This window comes from Strix uralensis, chromosome 2, assembly GCF_047716275.1.
Source record: "Strix uralensis isolate ZFMK-TIS-50842 chromosome 2, bStrUra1, whole genome shotgun sequence".
In the NCBI taxonomy this organism is placed as follows: domain Eukaryota; kingdom Metazoa; phylum Chordata; class Aves; order Strigiformes; family Strigidae; genus Strix; species Strix uralensis.
The window spans coordinates 35,694,674-35,707,077 of NC_133973.1; the positions used below are offsets into that span (position 1 = coordinate 35,694,674).

The 12,404-nt window shown below is 37.0% G+C and overlaps 1 protein-coding gene across 7 annotated transcripts in view; it reads left to right on the plus strand.

The window, feature by feature from the left end:
* TTC3 (tetratricopeptide repeat domain 3) overlaps positions 1-11,819 on the plus strand; it is a 62,737-nt gene extending 50,918 nt beyond the window's left edge. For 5 of the 7 annotated variants that reach the window (XM_074858328.1, XM_074858327.1, XM_074858333.1 and 2 more), the window contains 13 exons: positions 525-590; positions 1,280-1,429; positions 2,684-2,823; positions 4,189-4,257; positions 4,959-5,055; positions 6,004-6,104; positions 6,373-6,466; positions 7,063-7,161; positions 9,214-9,635; positions 10,090-10,210; positions 10,354-10,581; positions 10,799-10,888; positions 11,508-11,819. In XM_074858328.1, coding sequence (XP_074714429.1) covers positions 525-590; positions 1,280-1,429; positions 2,684-2,823; positions 4,189-4,257; positions 4,959-5,055; positions 6,004-6,104; positions 6,373-6,466; positions 7,063-7,161; positions 9,214-9,635; positions 10,090-10,210; positions 10,354-10,581; positions 10,799-10,888; positions 11,508-11,618 — 1,788 coding nt within the window. In that variant the 3' untranslated portion in view covers positions 11,619-11,819. Of the gene's footprint in view, positions 1-524; positions 591-1,279; positions 1,430-2,683; positions 2,824-4,188; positions 4,258-4,958; positions 5,056-6,003; positions 6,105-6,372; positions 6,467-7,062; positions 7,162-9,213; positions 9,636-10,089; positions 10,211-10,353; positions 10,582-10,798; positions 10,933-11,507 lie in introns of those variants that run through there. The other 2 variants (XM_074858331.1, XM_074858332.1) reach the window with 2 other exon arrangements.
* Positions 11,820-12,404: the final 585 nt, after the last annotated feature.

Below are 12,404 nucleotides of genomic sequence, written 5' to 3' on the forward strand. Positions count from 1 at the left end.
TATTAGAACAGTGACATCATAAACTGGATCTTTAATGTCACATATTTTAAACTTCAGTTCTTTCAGTAAGTCCTTGATGGGTGGTATTAGAGGAGAACAAGCAGGGACTCTGAAGGTCCTTGAGTCTAGTTCCTTCTATGTAGAAGCACTTATGTACTAGATCTTGAGTTTAGGAAGAGCCACAAAACCCAGCTCCTCAGTGAGCTGTCAGACACTGTTTTTGCAAGCTTTAAGTTTTCAGATATTTAGAGCACAGCTGTGTTTAAAGACTCGGAGAACTGTTCTCAGTATAAACTCATTCATGGTCAATTAAACTAGGGAAAGTTCGTGAAAAAAAAAGTGCTTTCATTATAGATTGAAGTCCATTTTGGAAACACTTCCCTAATTTCTTTTTACATTGTAGATAGACTGACTTCATAATGTAGTCGGATTTGTAAAATTATAGGTTAGGTACAAAAGCTCCAAAACGGAGCATGTATAAACTGGAAAGCTTTTTAATCAACTAATGATTCTTTGTATTCTAGGTAAATCATGAAGTAGCTGATAGGGAAACAAATACCTTGCCTTTTCATCCGTTTGAAATGCAGCAAGTAAGTTACCTGCATATTTGTGTAAATTTCTCATTAAGAAGGTTAAAGGAATGCCCAAAAATTTAGTAGTGAAAAGATGAAGGTTCTCTTGAAAAATGACATGTTTTAACAGATTTATTTATATTTTTTTTTAAATTTTAATTTGTTTGGTGTTGTGTGTGTGGTTTACGGTCTGGCTTTTTTTGTGGGGTGTGCGGGAGTGTTTTCCCCTCTGCTTCAGGAAACTGCACACAGGCCCACAACAAGGAGGTTTTGGAGCTTTGTTCTGTAGCTGTTCAGATGTTGGAGTATGTTTTAGGGAAATCTAGTATTTCTTCTCCAAAAATATTGAGGTTTGATTTAAATATTCCATTTGGGTATAGAGACAGCTCAGACAGATGTTAATGGCAGTCTTACATCTGTAGTAGGAGATAAAAGTAGGAAAATGTGGTCTTCCAACTAGTCATGTTCCATTCATGGTCAGACCTGAATTTTCATTTCCTGAGCTGGATTGAAATTGTATTACAACTTTTTCTTAAACACGGGCCCCTCTGCCCCAACCGACCGACAAACAAAAAAACCCCCACCCCAACCACATTCAAGATTTTGAATCTCAGCTGACAGCAGACTGTTCCTTCTAGACGTCATGAATGTTCACTGTCCTGTGGTAACAGATATTAGATTGTTTCTTATAACTGATATATTTTCAGGGAGATATTCTACGTATGGAAAAAGAGCATCAGGTATTAAAGGAACAACTTAAAGAAGCAGAGGAAAAATATGACCAGTTACAAAGCCGAAGCTCAGAGGAAGTTGGTGCTTTAAAAGAGCTTCTAAAGAAAAGTGTTGAAGAGACTGAGGTAATGTTTTTATCCATGCACAGTGGGATGAACTGCAGTGGCTCACAAGATTGGTTGTAACTGATCAACAGTATTTTTGAAACTTGACTGGTAGTCCTCATTGCTGTGAAGTCTGGCTCTGCAAACCTCACAGTCCTTGTGTGTCAAATTCCTTCGAACACACTTAAACATGTGGAATATTGGTTGCTTCCATCTAGTGGATATGTATTGGTTTTGGTTCCACCCGAGCACAAAAAAGCACTACACTGCTGACTCTTTCTTCCATCTTGATACGTTAGGTTTGCTAACAAGGCTTTATTTCCTTGAAAATGTCTGGGAGCAGTAGTCCCCAAACAACACTATCAGCCTATTATCACTTTGGATTAATTTTATAGTTAAAGATGTAGATGCCACAGGCTGCCCATCTGTCCACATGAAAAGGAATTTTTTTTAAAAAAAAAAAAAAAAAATTCAGGTGAAAGGAGAGCCATCTCTCCCCATGCCCTCTCTTTAGTAAGATGGGGCCTGTCATTCAATCTCAGTTTCATATATTTTTTTCCTTTCAATGATGTGTTGGAGTAAACTGATGTACTACAGCTTGGGAGCTCCTGAGTTCTAGCTTCACCATTGGCTGTGAGTAGCCTGGCAAACTGTCATATAAGGCATGATGGAGTCTCACATCTGGTTTTTCTGTATGAATATTTGGTAAAAATGTGAGCTTAAAAAGTTTTGAGCTGGAAGCATGGCTGTGTGCACGGGGGATGAACTTGTCCGTGGGCATTGTAGGATTTTTTTAAAAAATACTCTTTTTAGAATTCCCAATGATGCATTGATGCTGCCATGGTTTTTTTAAGCAGTTATGGCAGCCATAAGATTCACTGCTGTCTTGCTCTGTTATGAATTGTAACTTCCCAGTTGTTAGTACTGATGCAACAGTATCAGTACCGATTTTTGAGCTGGATTTTGAGTTGGATTTCAGTATGTATTTCTACATGACACTGTGGAACTAACTGGGTTTTTTCTTTTAGCTGACTGCAAAACAAGGTTGCAAGTATTCTGAAGCTGTGTAAATGAGGTGTGCAGATCACTGCAGAAAGCATTTATGAATGTTGCCAATGCTAAATACCTGAACTAAGAGTAAATTAAGCACTAGTAAAACTCTTACTGTAATTTTCACTGGCTTATCTTTTGATCACGTGTCAGCAATCTGCTGTAACTTGCATTTGAATAAAATAGTATTTTCAGAAATAATGTTTTCTTATTTTCTGCTTTTAGGTATCAAAGAATGAACTAGATTGGTTTCATCAAGACTTAGAAATACAAGTAAAAAAATGGCAACAGGAGAAAAAAGAAAATCAAGAGAACTTAAAAGCACTAAGGAGCACAGCTAAAAAGCATACAGACACCAATGATAGGTACTAATTTTAAATACAGAGTTATATTACTTTCTCTGTGCTTTTTTTTTTAAAAGCAGCAGTAAGTACAGTTATTTCTGATAGACTATGGTAAATTTCAGTATCTACTGATTCCATGATGTATGCAGAGTGAAAACTCAAACTTGTTGCCCTGATTATGTCATTCTGAAATGAGTTAAATGCAATTCTTGGATTAGAGCTGCTGTTAATAGGATCTACATACAATGTTATTTAACGTAATTAACAAATACTACTCCTTCACTATTTAAGATCTTCCCACGTTTTCCAGAATCCTTTAGATCAGCACTGCTTTTTCACTTTTCTCCTTCATGACTTATCATTGCTTTCTCAGTGTCTCCTCTACTGCATGATGATTAGCTTTATATTTTCATTTCCATTTTCAGCCTTCCTTCTATTGTACAATCAGCCCAACCGAACTCTGGTCTGCACCTATTTTTCTTACAGGCTTTTAGTCTGTTCTGCCACACAGCCTATCTGAGGGTTATGCAGGGATGCATGTTTCCTTCTTTTCTAGTCCTGTCGCAGTTTTACTTGAATCTGAGAAATCCGTAAGAACTGCACAATTGCATGGATCTATTGTGGGGTTTTTTTACCCATCCTTCACCCTAAAACAGAAGGCTGGAGGGCTTTCCATGGAACTTAATAATATCAATGTACAGATCCCATCATGATCCTGTGTGCAGCAAACCCAGCTGTTCGGTAGGCAATGAGCTCTCCTGGCAATGGAGGAGCAAGAAGCAATTTGGGTCAACTTCTACCATAGTCAGCAAGCATCCATGAGATCATGTCACTGCTGTACTGAAAAATAAATTGTGTGTTATTTGATGAAGTATTATCAGTAGCTTTTCCCAAAACATTCCAAAGACTTTAACCTGAATGGCTGTGTAACCAGCTAGATGTTTTATTACAGTAATAGGCTGAAATATGTACATGTCTGCTTTTGTATTTTGATTTTTTTTTTTGCAAGTTACAGGTAAACATTTCAAATGGCTTCTAGATAACTGATGAAACTGACTGACGTAGCAATAATTTATCTATTCAGATTTGACAATTCCTACTGTATTTTTAATGTTCTCTCTTGGTTTACAGAACTGAGAAAACTTCTGTCCTTGAATGCTGTTGTATTAGCTTTAGTTTAAGTTGTTTGGGCCAAATATCTCTTGAAAAATCATCAGCCTCCTTTTATATTAGCTACTGCTTAATTAGGAATACATTTAAATGCACTTATGGTATTAAACAGCATATAAAACACACAGATTGTCACTGTGGTTATAAAGGAACATGTTTTGTATTTGTTAATGAACATTTTTCAGAACAAGCTTAATAAATGTGTGATTGCTCTAGGTATTCGAAGACCATTGATGAGAAGGAAAAGCAGTATAATGTATATTTAAATACATATCTTGAGACCAGGTAAAACTCTTGTACCTTTCAGCAATATTTACATTTTTCTGTTGACTTGTCATTATTGGAGTTGTCTGCTTCACTCTGGGTAAAGGCTTAGAAAAAAATACAGACTTTAACCTGTATCTCTTATACTAAGTTAGTTTACTTATCATAAGTAAATATTATTTTCTTTTAGATATTTAGAATAATAAATAACTGGCTTTTCAACATGCTCTCATACATTTCCCTTGATTATATGATACTGTGTTTTAGAACACAGGTTAGAAGATGGGTGTGGTACAGACATACTGAACTGTTGTATGTAGGTTTGGATCTTCACATGCTTATAGTCCTGAATGTACATGAGGTTATCTAAACATTTCTAAAAGTTACTCATTTGCACATAGTGTAAAGTCAAGGTTTCATTTATAGATACATTCTTTGTATATGTGATCAGGCTCAGAACTGTAATACTTGTATGACTGCAGTAGTTGAACTCCTATAAGCTTTTTAGGTTGCACAGTGAAACGCGGTTAAGAAATCCCAAGGTCCTGTCCATGGAGCCAGCAGTATGCCATACCTGAAGGCACAGGCTGTACAATGTAAATGGAGATGTGTGGCTCTGAAGAAGAGAGAATAGCTGTAGAAAACCTCTAAAACGCCATAAATTTTAAATACTACTCTGTTGCAAATGTTACTCAAATATTTAACATCTTTTTATTTCACAGTAATAAACTTGCTAATGAGAAAGTAAAATTGGAAGAGCTTATAAAAAAGAGTCAAGATGACTGCCAAGAGTGTGTGCAGAGAGCTGTTAAAGCAGAGGTACAAACAAAAAATCTTAAAACACTTTTGCTAGAGCTTGGATCATTTGCACTGATAGTAGGTGGGGAAGATGACTGGTGAAGTCTTATCTAACAGTTTACTTTTTAAATAGCATCTAAAACTTTTCATAAGAGTATATCAAAAGTGTTACTCAAATATTGAGAAGTGCTGTTCATGATGTTACCCTCCAAAACTTTGCAGATCATCAAGGTACATTATTATTATTGACCAGTATTAAAAGCCAGGATTTGGGGCATATAGTATTGCCCCAAACAAAATTCAACTAGTAATTCAGTTTCATACGTATCTCTGTCACGAATAAATTCCATTAGTAAGAATTAACCATAGGAACATAAGAAATTCCTTGTTAAAAGTAACTCATGGCTAGTGAATATACAGCTACTTCTTTATCAGGTAGAATGAGAATGCAACAACTTACTTGTGTTTCACTGAAAGGAGAAGAGTGCTGATAAATGTCAAGATTTTTTTTCTAAAACAATATGTGTTATACTGGAAATGCTTTGAATATTGTGAACAACCTTCATTTCTTAAGGGCTTGAAGGCTGTCTTATCTGCAGTAGGATTATATAAAAAGATTAGATTGTTGGTCCACATCAGTCTTGAACTGTGCAGTATTTAAACGGCTGCCTTTAAGAGTATATGTGTGTATATATATTAAAAAAAAAAAATAGGTAGGACAAGTTCAAATGGAACATTTATGGAAGCTTTCTACTATTGGTTGAAGTGAAAGTAGCCTTTTTATCCTCCCAAAGGCCTGCCAGGGCTGTTATTTCCACTTGAAATTCCACACTGTCTGTGTGTGTGTTGTACTCTGTATCATCAAACTATTGTTTTGGATGCTTATTAAAATCTATTTTGAGGTTTTATTCCTTGTGCTACAGCAGTGCTTTTACAGCACTTTTTTTACACAGTTACGTTTTGTTACAGATATCAGTACTCAAAAACTGGAAGGAAACCGAAGTACGCAAGGTAAATGGCATAGCTGCCAATGCAGAAGCAAATCTCAAGATGTTGAAGTCCTTCAGCAGGTATGGAGAGTTTATACCAGAAATTTCAGTAGTACTAGTTGCTAAATACAAGTAACTACTGAATGTTTAGTCACGATTATTTAACTAGACCAGTTAGTTTTAGTTTTAATTTAAAAATCAGTATTTTAACTGTTTTTAAGTTAAAATTGCTTGAAGTCTTTAACTGTGATTTAGTTGATAGGGAAAGGAACTGTTGTACTAAAACCATTGGTCTTAAGCAAAAATAATGGGAATGTTTGAGTTTAACTGAAGATCTTGAATACTTCAGCAGCTCAGCTTCAGCAGCACCTAAGTTGAAGTCACAGATTGATTCCTGGGAAATATTTATTTCAAATATAAAGAAACAACTGGAAAAAGTAGAGGTAAGTCTTAATTTCTCTGAACACGTTTTGAGTTTTGGAAATGAAAACAGAATAAATACCTTAAATAATTTTGCATTCCTTTTTTAAAACACCAGTAGCTTGTCCTCCAAATACTGAACTGCATTTTTTTAATTACAAAAGGAATACACAGTTTTAAGTCCAGATTATTTAAGTATAGTTAAGTTACAATGAATATCTTCAATTTATAAACAAAAAAAATCTGTCCTTTATACCCTTGCTTCAAAATGGGATCCCACATTAACAAGTCTAGGCGCTTGGTTCTTTTATATTTTTTGAACCTCAGAAATCCATACAACTTCTTTGAAAACAATAGAAAACTCTGAAAAGTTAAGATGTAAAATGTTCAGGCTGAGTTTTAAGAAACTAGAAAGGGTTTCCCAAACCCTTTCAAGCATCAATGCAAGTACTTAAATAGATATTTATGATACTAGAGCAAATGGTAGCCTTATGTCTCCATTTGAAAGGCCTGGTATCTTTGGTGGTTTGCAAAATAGTAGTTGTGTTAATGCCATTTTAAATAAAGAGTGAGCTTTAGTTAATGCTGATGTGGAGGATCATTTCTTTTCCTTCTGCAGGCTGAGTATGAAGAAAAAATTCAGATGGTGAAAAATGGTGTACGGAACTGCCTCACTAAAATGGAAACTGTGGATCTTCCTTCTCCTCCCAGTGTCTTAGTATGTATCTTACATTTGATAGAAGTTTGTTAAAAAGTTCTTTAAGTTTGCATCTGCATGGCTATCCGTTACAGGACATGTATGTAAAGAACTTGAATACAAAGTAATTTGGCTCTTCATATGTCCAGGTAATGTTCAGAAGGAAAAGGTGACTGCAGATGAGCGTGTTCAAGTCCAGTGAGAAGCACATTTTCAAGTCCTTTGAGAGGCTTAAGCTGTTTAAAGTTAACTTTAAAATGCTTCATGTTCTGTCTGACTTGGGACTTTCCAGTAGCATCGAATTCTACAGGGACCAGGCCCTGTTACACCAACATGTGTAACTGATTATGAATACCAAAATCAACTTCCAGTCGTATCTGTTACGAACTAGATGGAGTATAGCCATTTATGGAAATGCATCTGTAATGACTATATCCCAGATAAATGCTATTTTAAAACATTTTCTCACGGGCCAACAGTTCCACAAATGCTTCGCTCAAATCATGTCAGTTCCTTCCAAACCCTCGATTGTTCCTGGTGCGAGGACGAAGTCAGTGTAAGTCCGTGCTTCTTGAGCGGTTCGTCAGCGTGGCGGTGGGGAGACCCACGACAGTGATAAAATACTTACAGCCAAGCTCGCTGCAGCAGCGGTGCAACCAGCCTGTGTGCTGCCATTCACTGACTGTAAAACTGAAACCAGGGCACCAAGCTGGTGCCTAGTCCTGAAGAGAAATAGTGTTCAGAAACCATGGGACCTGGGACAGTTTGGAGTAAGGAAAAAATATCTCAAAATAGAGGAGATAATTGCCTCAATAAGTAAAACACAATCATAGTGCACGCACATATGAAATCCCTGAATTCACTGAAGATACCACACAACTTTTTTTATATATATTCTCTGCAGAAAGTCATGGTTTTTTTCTTTTGTTTGTTTTTGGTATAATTTAGGTTCAAGGCTCTGTTCTAATACTGTATATTTATGATTGTTACTACAGTTTTTCTGGATTTATGCAAGTAATAGTTACGCTTCTGCTCTCCTGCATACCTTTTCTTCCCCACTATTTCTAGGTATCTCTTTTCTACTTACTGGCACAGAACTGTTAAGAATATGTAGATAACTTAATAACCATCCTTAGGCTACCACCAATTTGCAGGTTGGGAAAGAGTGACTTTTTGTTCTGTATTTGGTAACTATTTTTATTGCAGTAATACAGTACTTTCAGAAGAGAGATCTGTAATTCTTTCAGCTTTGAGAGGACTTTAATAGGCAAATACTGAATCCAAATGAAAAAGATGTGATGAAAACCCTTTTTCTACCTGTTTAATGCCGTTTAATTAAACACCTTTACAGAGAAGGTAAAATACGGCTTCAAAAAGGCAGTAAAATAAAGAACACAGCACAAGAACCAGCAAATTTGACTATGAAGAAATGCAGAATTTTAGTTCTGTGTGTCAGAAAGCCACCTTCCTAGAGCAGTCAGGTTCTGAAACAAATAGGAGTCATGGGGTCAAACAACTAACCTTATTTTAAGTTCTTTCCATTTATGGAAGAGAGTCGTTAGTGCAAAAACAAGTCTTCCTGGATCATGTCAGCCTCAAGTTTTTCAAGATGATGACTATGGCTGACATGTGTTTCTGTTTAAAAAAAAATCACCCTGGATTATATATAGATTATATAATCTGTTAAAAGCAGTGAATTTTGTATTTTCAAATTGATGGCACTTATTTAAAGCAGTTCTGTTTCTACCACCCACCTCAAGCTATACTTCTGTACAACTTAGAGCTGTCCAACAGCCATGCGTTCTTTAGCAAAGCAAGAGTAAGTTAAAGGAACACTTTGCATATGTGCTGTCCTACTTAATCCCATTTCAGACAGGCTGTCTATATGTAGTACCTACTAAAGAGCACCTTTGTGCAATATATTTACCTAGGGAAAGCAAGTTAAGATAAAGTGATGTGACCTTCCAGTTCCTTAGCATGACCAAATGTGTCCTAGTTCATGTTGCAAATGCTTGAGAGTTCTGCTAAATTTACTTTAATCACTATTTTTCCTGTGAAATGTTTACTTCCTAGATAAAACAAGGCAGAACTCTAGTCAGCGATCCAGCCATTGTCATGTATTCCTCTGCAGCTGCACATCCTAATTTACTTCCTGCATTTTCAAGTTCTGAAGATCAAGGTCCAGCACATGCTTCTCCTAATACACAGGCCAGAGTTAAGCCAGCGTATGCAAATTCTAAGGCTTGTTCTGCAAGTGGCGGATCAGTGAAAACACACTCCAAACCTCTGGAAGGATCATATTCTGACAAAGTTTCGGCAACTCGTCCATCAGGGATTTCTGGAAGTAACACTCAGAATCTCCAGCCAAACCAGAACCACCAGGATGACTCAGCTATACATCTGAGGCAGCCTGGACTTCCAAGCAACAAAGTGCTTCCAAAAGCATTTGAAAATATTATTGTGCACCTACAGAGTATATTCCCAAACTATAGCAGGTACCTGTTTTAATGAGTGTAATGTTGAGTAACAGAAGTTCTGAACATCCAGTGATAAAGTACAAAAAGAATTGATTTCTTGGTAGATGGCTTCTATTTCACGCGAATAACAATATTAGTTGTTCCCCTCCCTCCTTTCCTGTTCAGTGAGATATTCTGTAAGGGAACAGACCTGTGGTGTTGGCTTATGTGTTTTGTTTTTTTACCCCAATTAGAGCCACTAACAAGTAAGTATTTTATTGCTTGGGGTTTTTTACGATTAAGGTAGATCCTAGTTATTGAGAGGTACTGGAAGCAGGTACTTGCCACAGTTCATCTGAGACGTTAATATCTTTTAAAGGCTTTATTGCTGTGAATCAAACGTGGAAGCTACAGTCTTCTCTAATGCTGTGACCTTGCTGATAACAGCCATAGTATTGCCAATCAGTAATTAAGTCTTTTTTTGTCCCTTCAGTTCAGACTTTATTAGCTTCATAAAAGATGCACAAAGAAGAAATGGGAATACATTGTCGGGTTTGAGTTTTGATGAAATTCTAAGCAGAGTGACAGAACTCATTCTGGACCAGCAAAGTAAGGTACTGTGGTTTGTGTAGTTGCTGCCTTTTCTACTGTCCATCTCTGACAGCGTGGCACAGCCCAGAAAAGAATGCAGACTTTCCTTTGCTGTCAGGCTCTGAAATACGAACTTGCTCCAAATTCTTTCCCAATACCTGTCTAGGCACCAGCTTCAACAGGGGGACCTGTGAGGTCAGCATCCTCTGCTTCACCAGCACAGACTAGAACTCTGAGGCGGGAAGTACCTGCAGAAGAAAATGTACCCAGCCCGCCCAAGGCGAGACCCACGCATAAGAATGCCTCCAGTAAAAGTCCATCTCGGCCAAACCTTCAGCCCTGGGGGAATGTTGGAGCAACACCTAAATCTAAATGGAAAAAAGTAGACTTTACAGTAAGTTCTTCACCATTTCAATGAATGTGAAGTGACTGCCATGTACTACTTATAAGACATGAAATAATCAAAGTATTGCTGGAAAAAATAATTGACTTGTTCATTTTGTGTACAAAAACATAAATATACTTAGATAAAATTAGTAACTTCATTACCTTATTAGAACTTGCTGATTAGTTGTTGCTAGCTTTCAAATAACTTAACATTTTATCGACAGGCCTCCAGCGATGATCCCTGCACAATATGTCATGATGAGCTAAGCAGAGACTTGTGTGAACTAGAATGTGGCCATCGTTTTCACAGAGAAGTAAGGATTTTTGTTCTTATCAATTAGATGCGAATGTTTACAAACTCTGTTCAGTTATGCTGTTGTTCCACTTTCCAGAAGCAACTCTCCCCCCGCCTTACCCTTCAGTGCTTAAAGAACAGTGCAATTTTCTCTTCTGTACTTTGTACACCAAGACTTGCTATATATGGTCTTACTGGGTCAGAAAGTTTCCAGTTTCAGATTTTTAACTAAAAATGATAATTCATTTAAGCTTATTCTTTGGAGAGTAAATTTGGTAGTCAAGTCAGATTTGTTTGCAGCATACTTGCAGAATGGGCTGTCACTATAAACCCTGCATTTGCCACCTGAAGGCAGTTGCACCTGTAACTTCATGTAGTAAGAAAGTCAGGATTATGTTCAATAGCCTGATATTTCTGTCGGCAACTTTTTCCTGTTACCTTATTTGTTTACTGCTGTTATGTTATTGCAGAATAGGTGCAAATGTAAATTGGTCAGCACAGCACCACAATAGAAGTTTTCTAACTGCAAATTTTAGTAACATAAAACACGTTGGAAAAGTTATTAGTGACAATTGACATACTTAAGCTGAACTCTTTATACCAGACTTGGTTTCCTCACCATCTTCCTGTTGTTGCAGTGCATTAGAACATGGCTTAAGCAGCACTCCAGTACCTGCCCAATCTGCCGTGGTCATGCTCTGTTACCTGAAGACTTTCCTGAGCTCCCTGCACGGAACAAATATGCCTAAACCTTCTTTTATTTGAACACATTGTAGTAAGACGCAAAGTTGCTGCAGAATAACCACCTTGGTAAGGAACAGAAACATAATGCCTAGGAAGAGACAGAACCCTGGTTTTAGGGAATATGGTAGTAGAACTCAGACTGATTCGGTATTTAACGGAGCATTAAGCTCTTAAGACGCTGGTACTGCTGTGGCACCTGCAGAACCACATCAGCATACTCCGAGATCCAGCACTTCTGGTTGCTGCCTAAACATGTGAAGCCAGTGTAGTTCGGAGGCCAGCAGCACACAAATCTGGTTGGGTTTTTTGGCCAAGGGATATTGAAACTACTGTATCTGCTTTTCTCAAAGGATGGTGCCTAATTCCTGTTATGAGGGGTCTTTCCTTCAGAGCTTACACCATGCTGAAAATAAATTCTCATATCAAACAAGTAGGTGACCTGAATGACAGATGAGCAGAATTTGGAAGAGCCAAGGCATTACCTTCCTCTGGCATAAACAACTACAGTTTAACTGCAGGATTCAAATTGGGCTTGTTGTGGTCATTATGAACGCAGTTCATATAACTGCAGCTCTCTGCTCTGCATAAATCCATAGCTAATAATTCAAATCGTTTAAATAATGATTTTTTAGTAATATTTTAAAGCAAGAATTTTTAAGTATTCATGTGATTGTGTATCAAGTTGGAATACTGTGGCTCAACTCTTTAATCTCAAAATGTGGTTTGAACTTCCCTCATTGAAGAGATGATTTGTTTAATTACAAGATTTTTATTTTTTAATGAAGCAACAC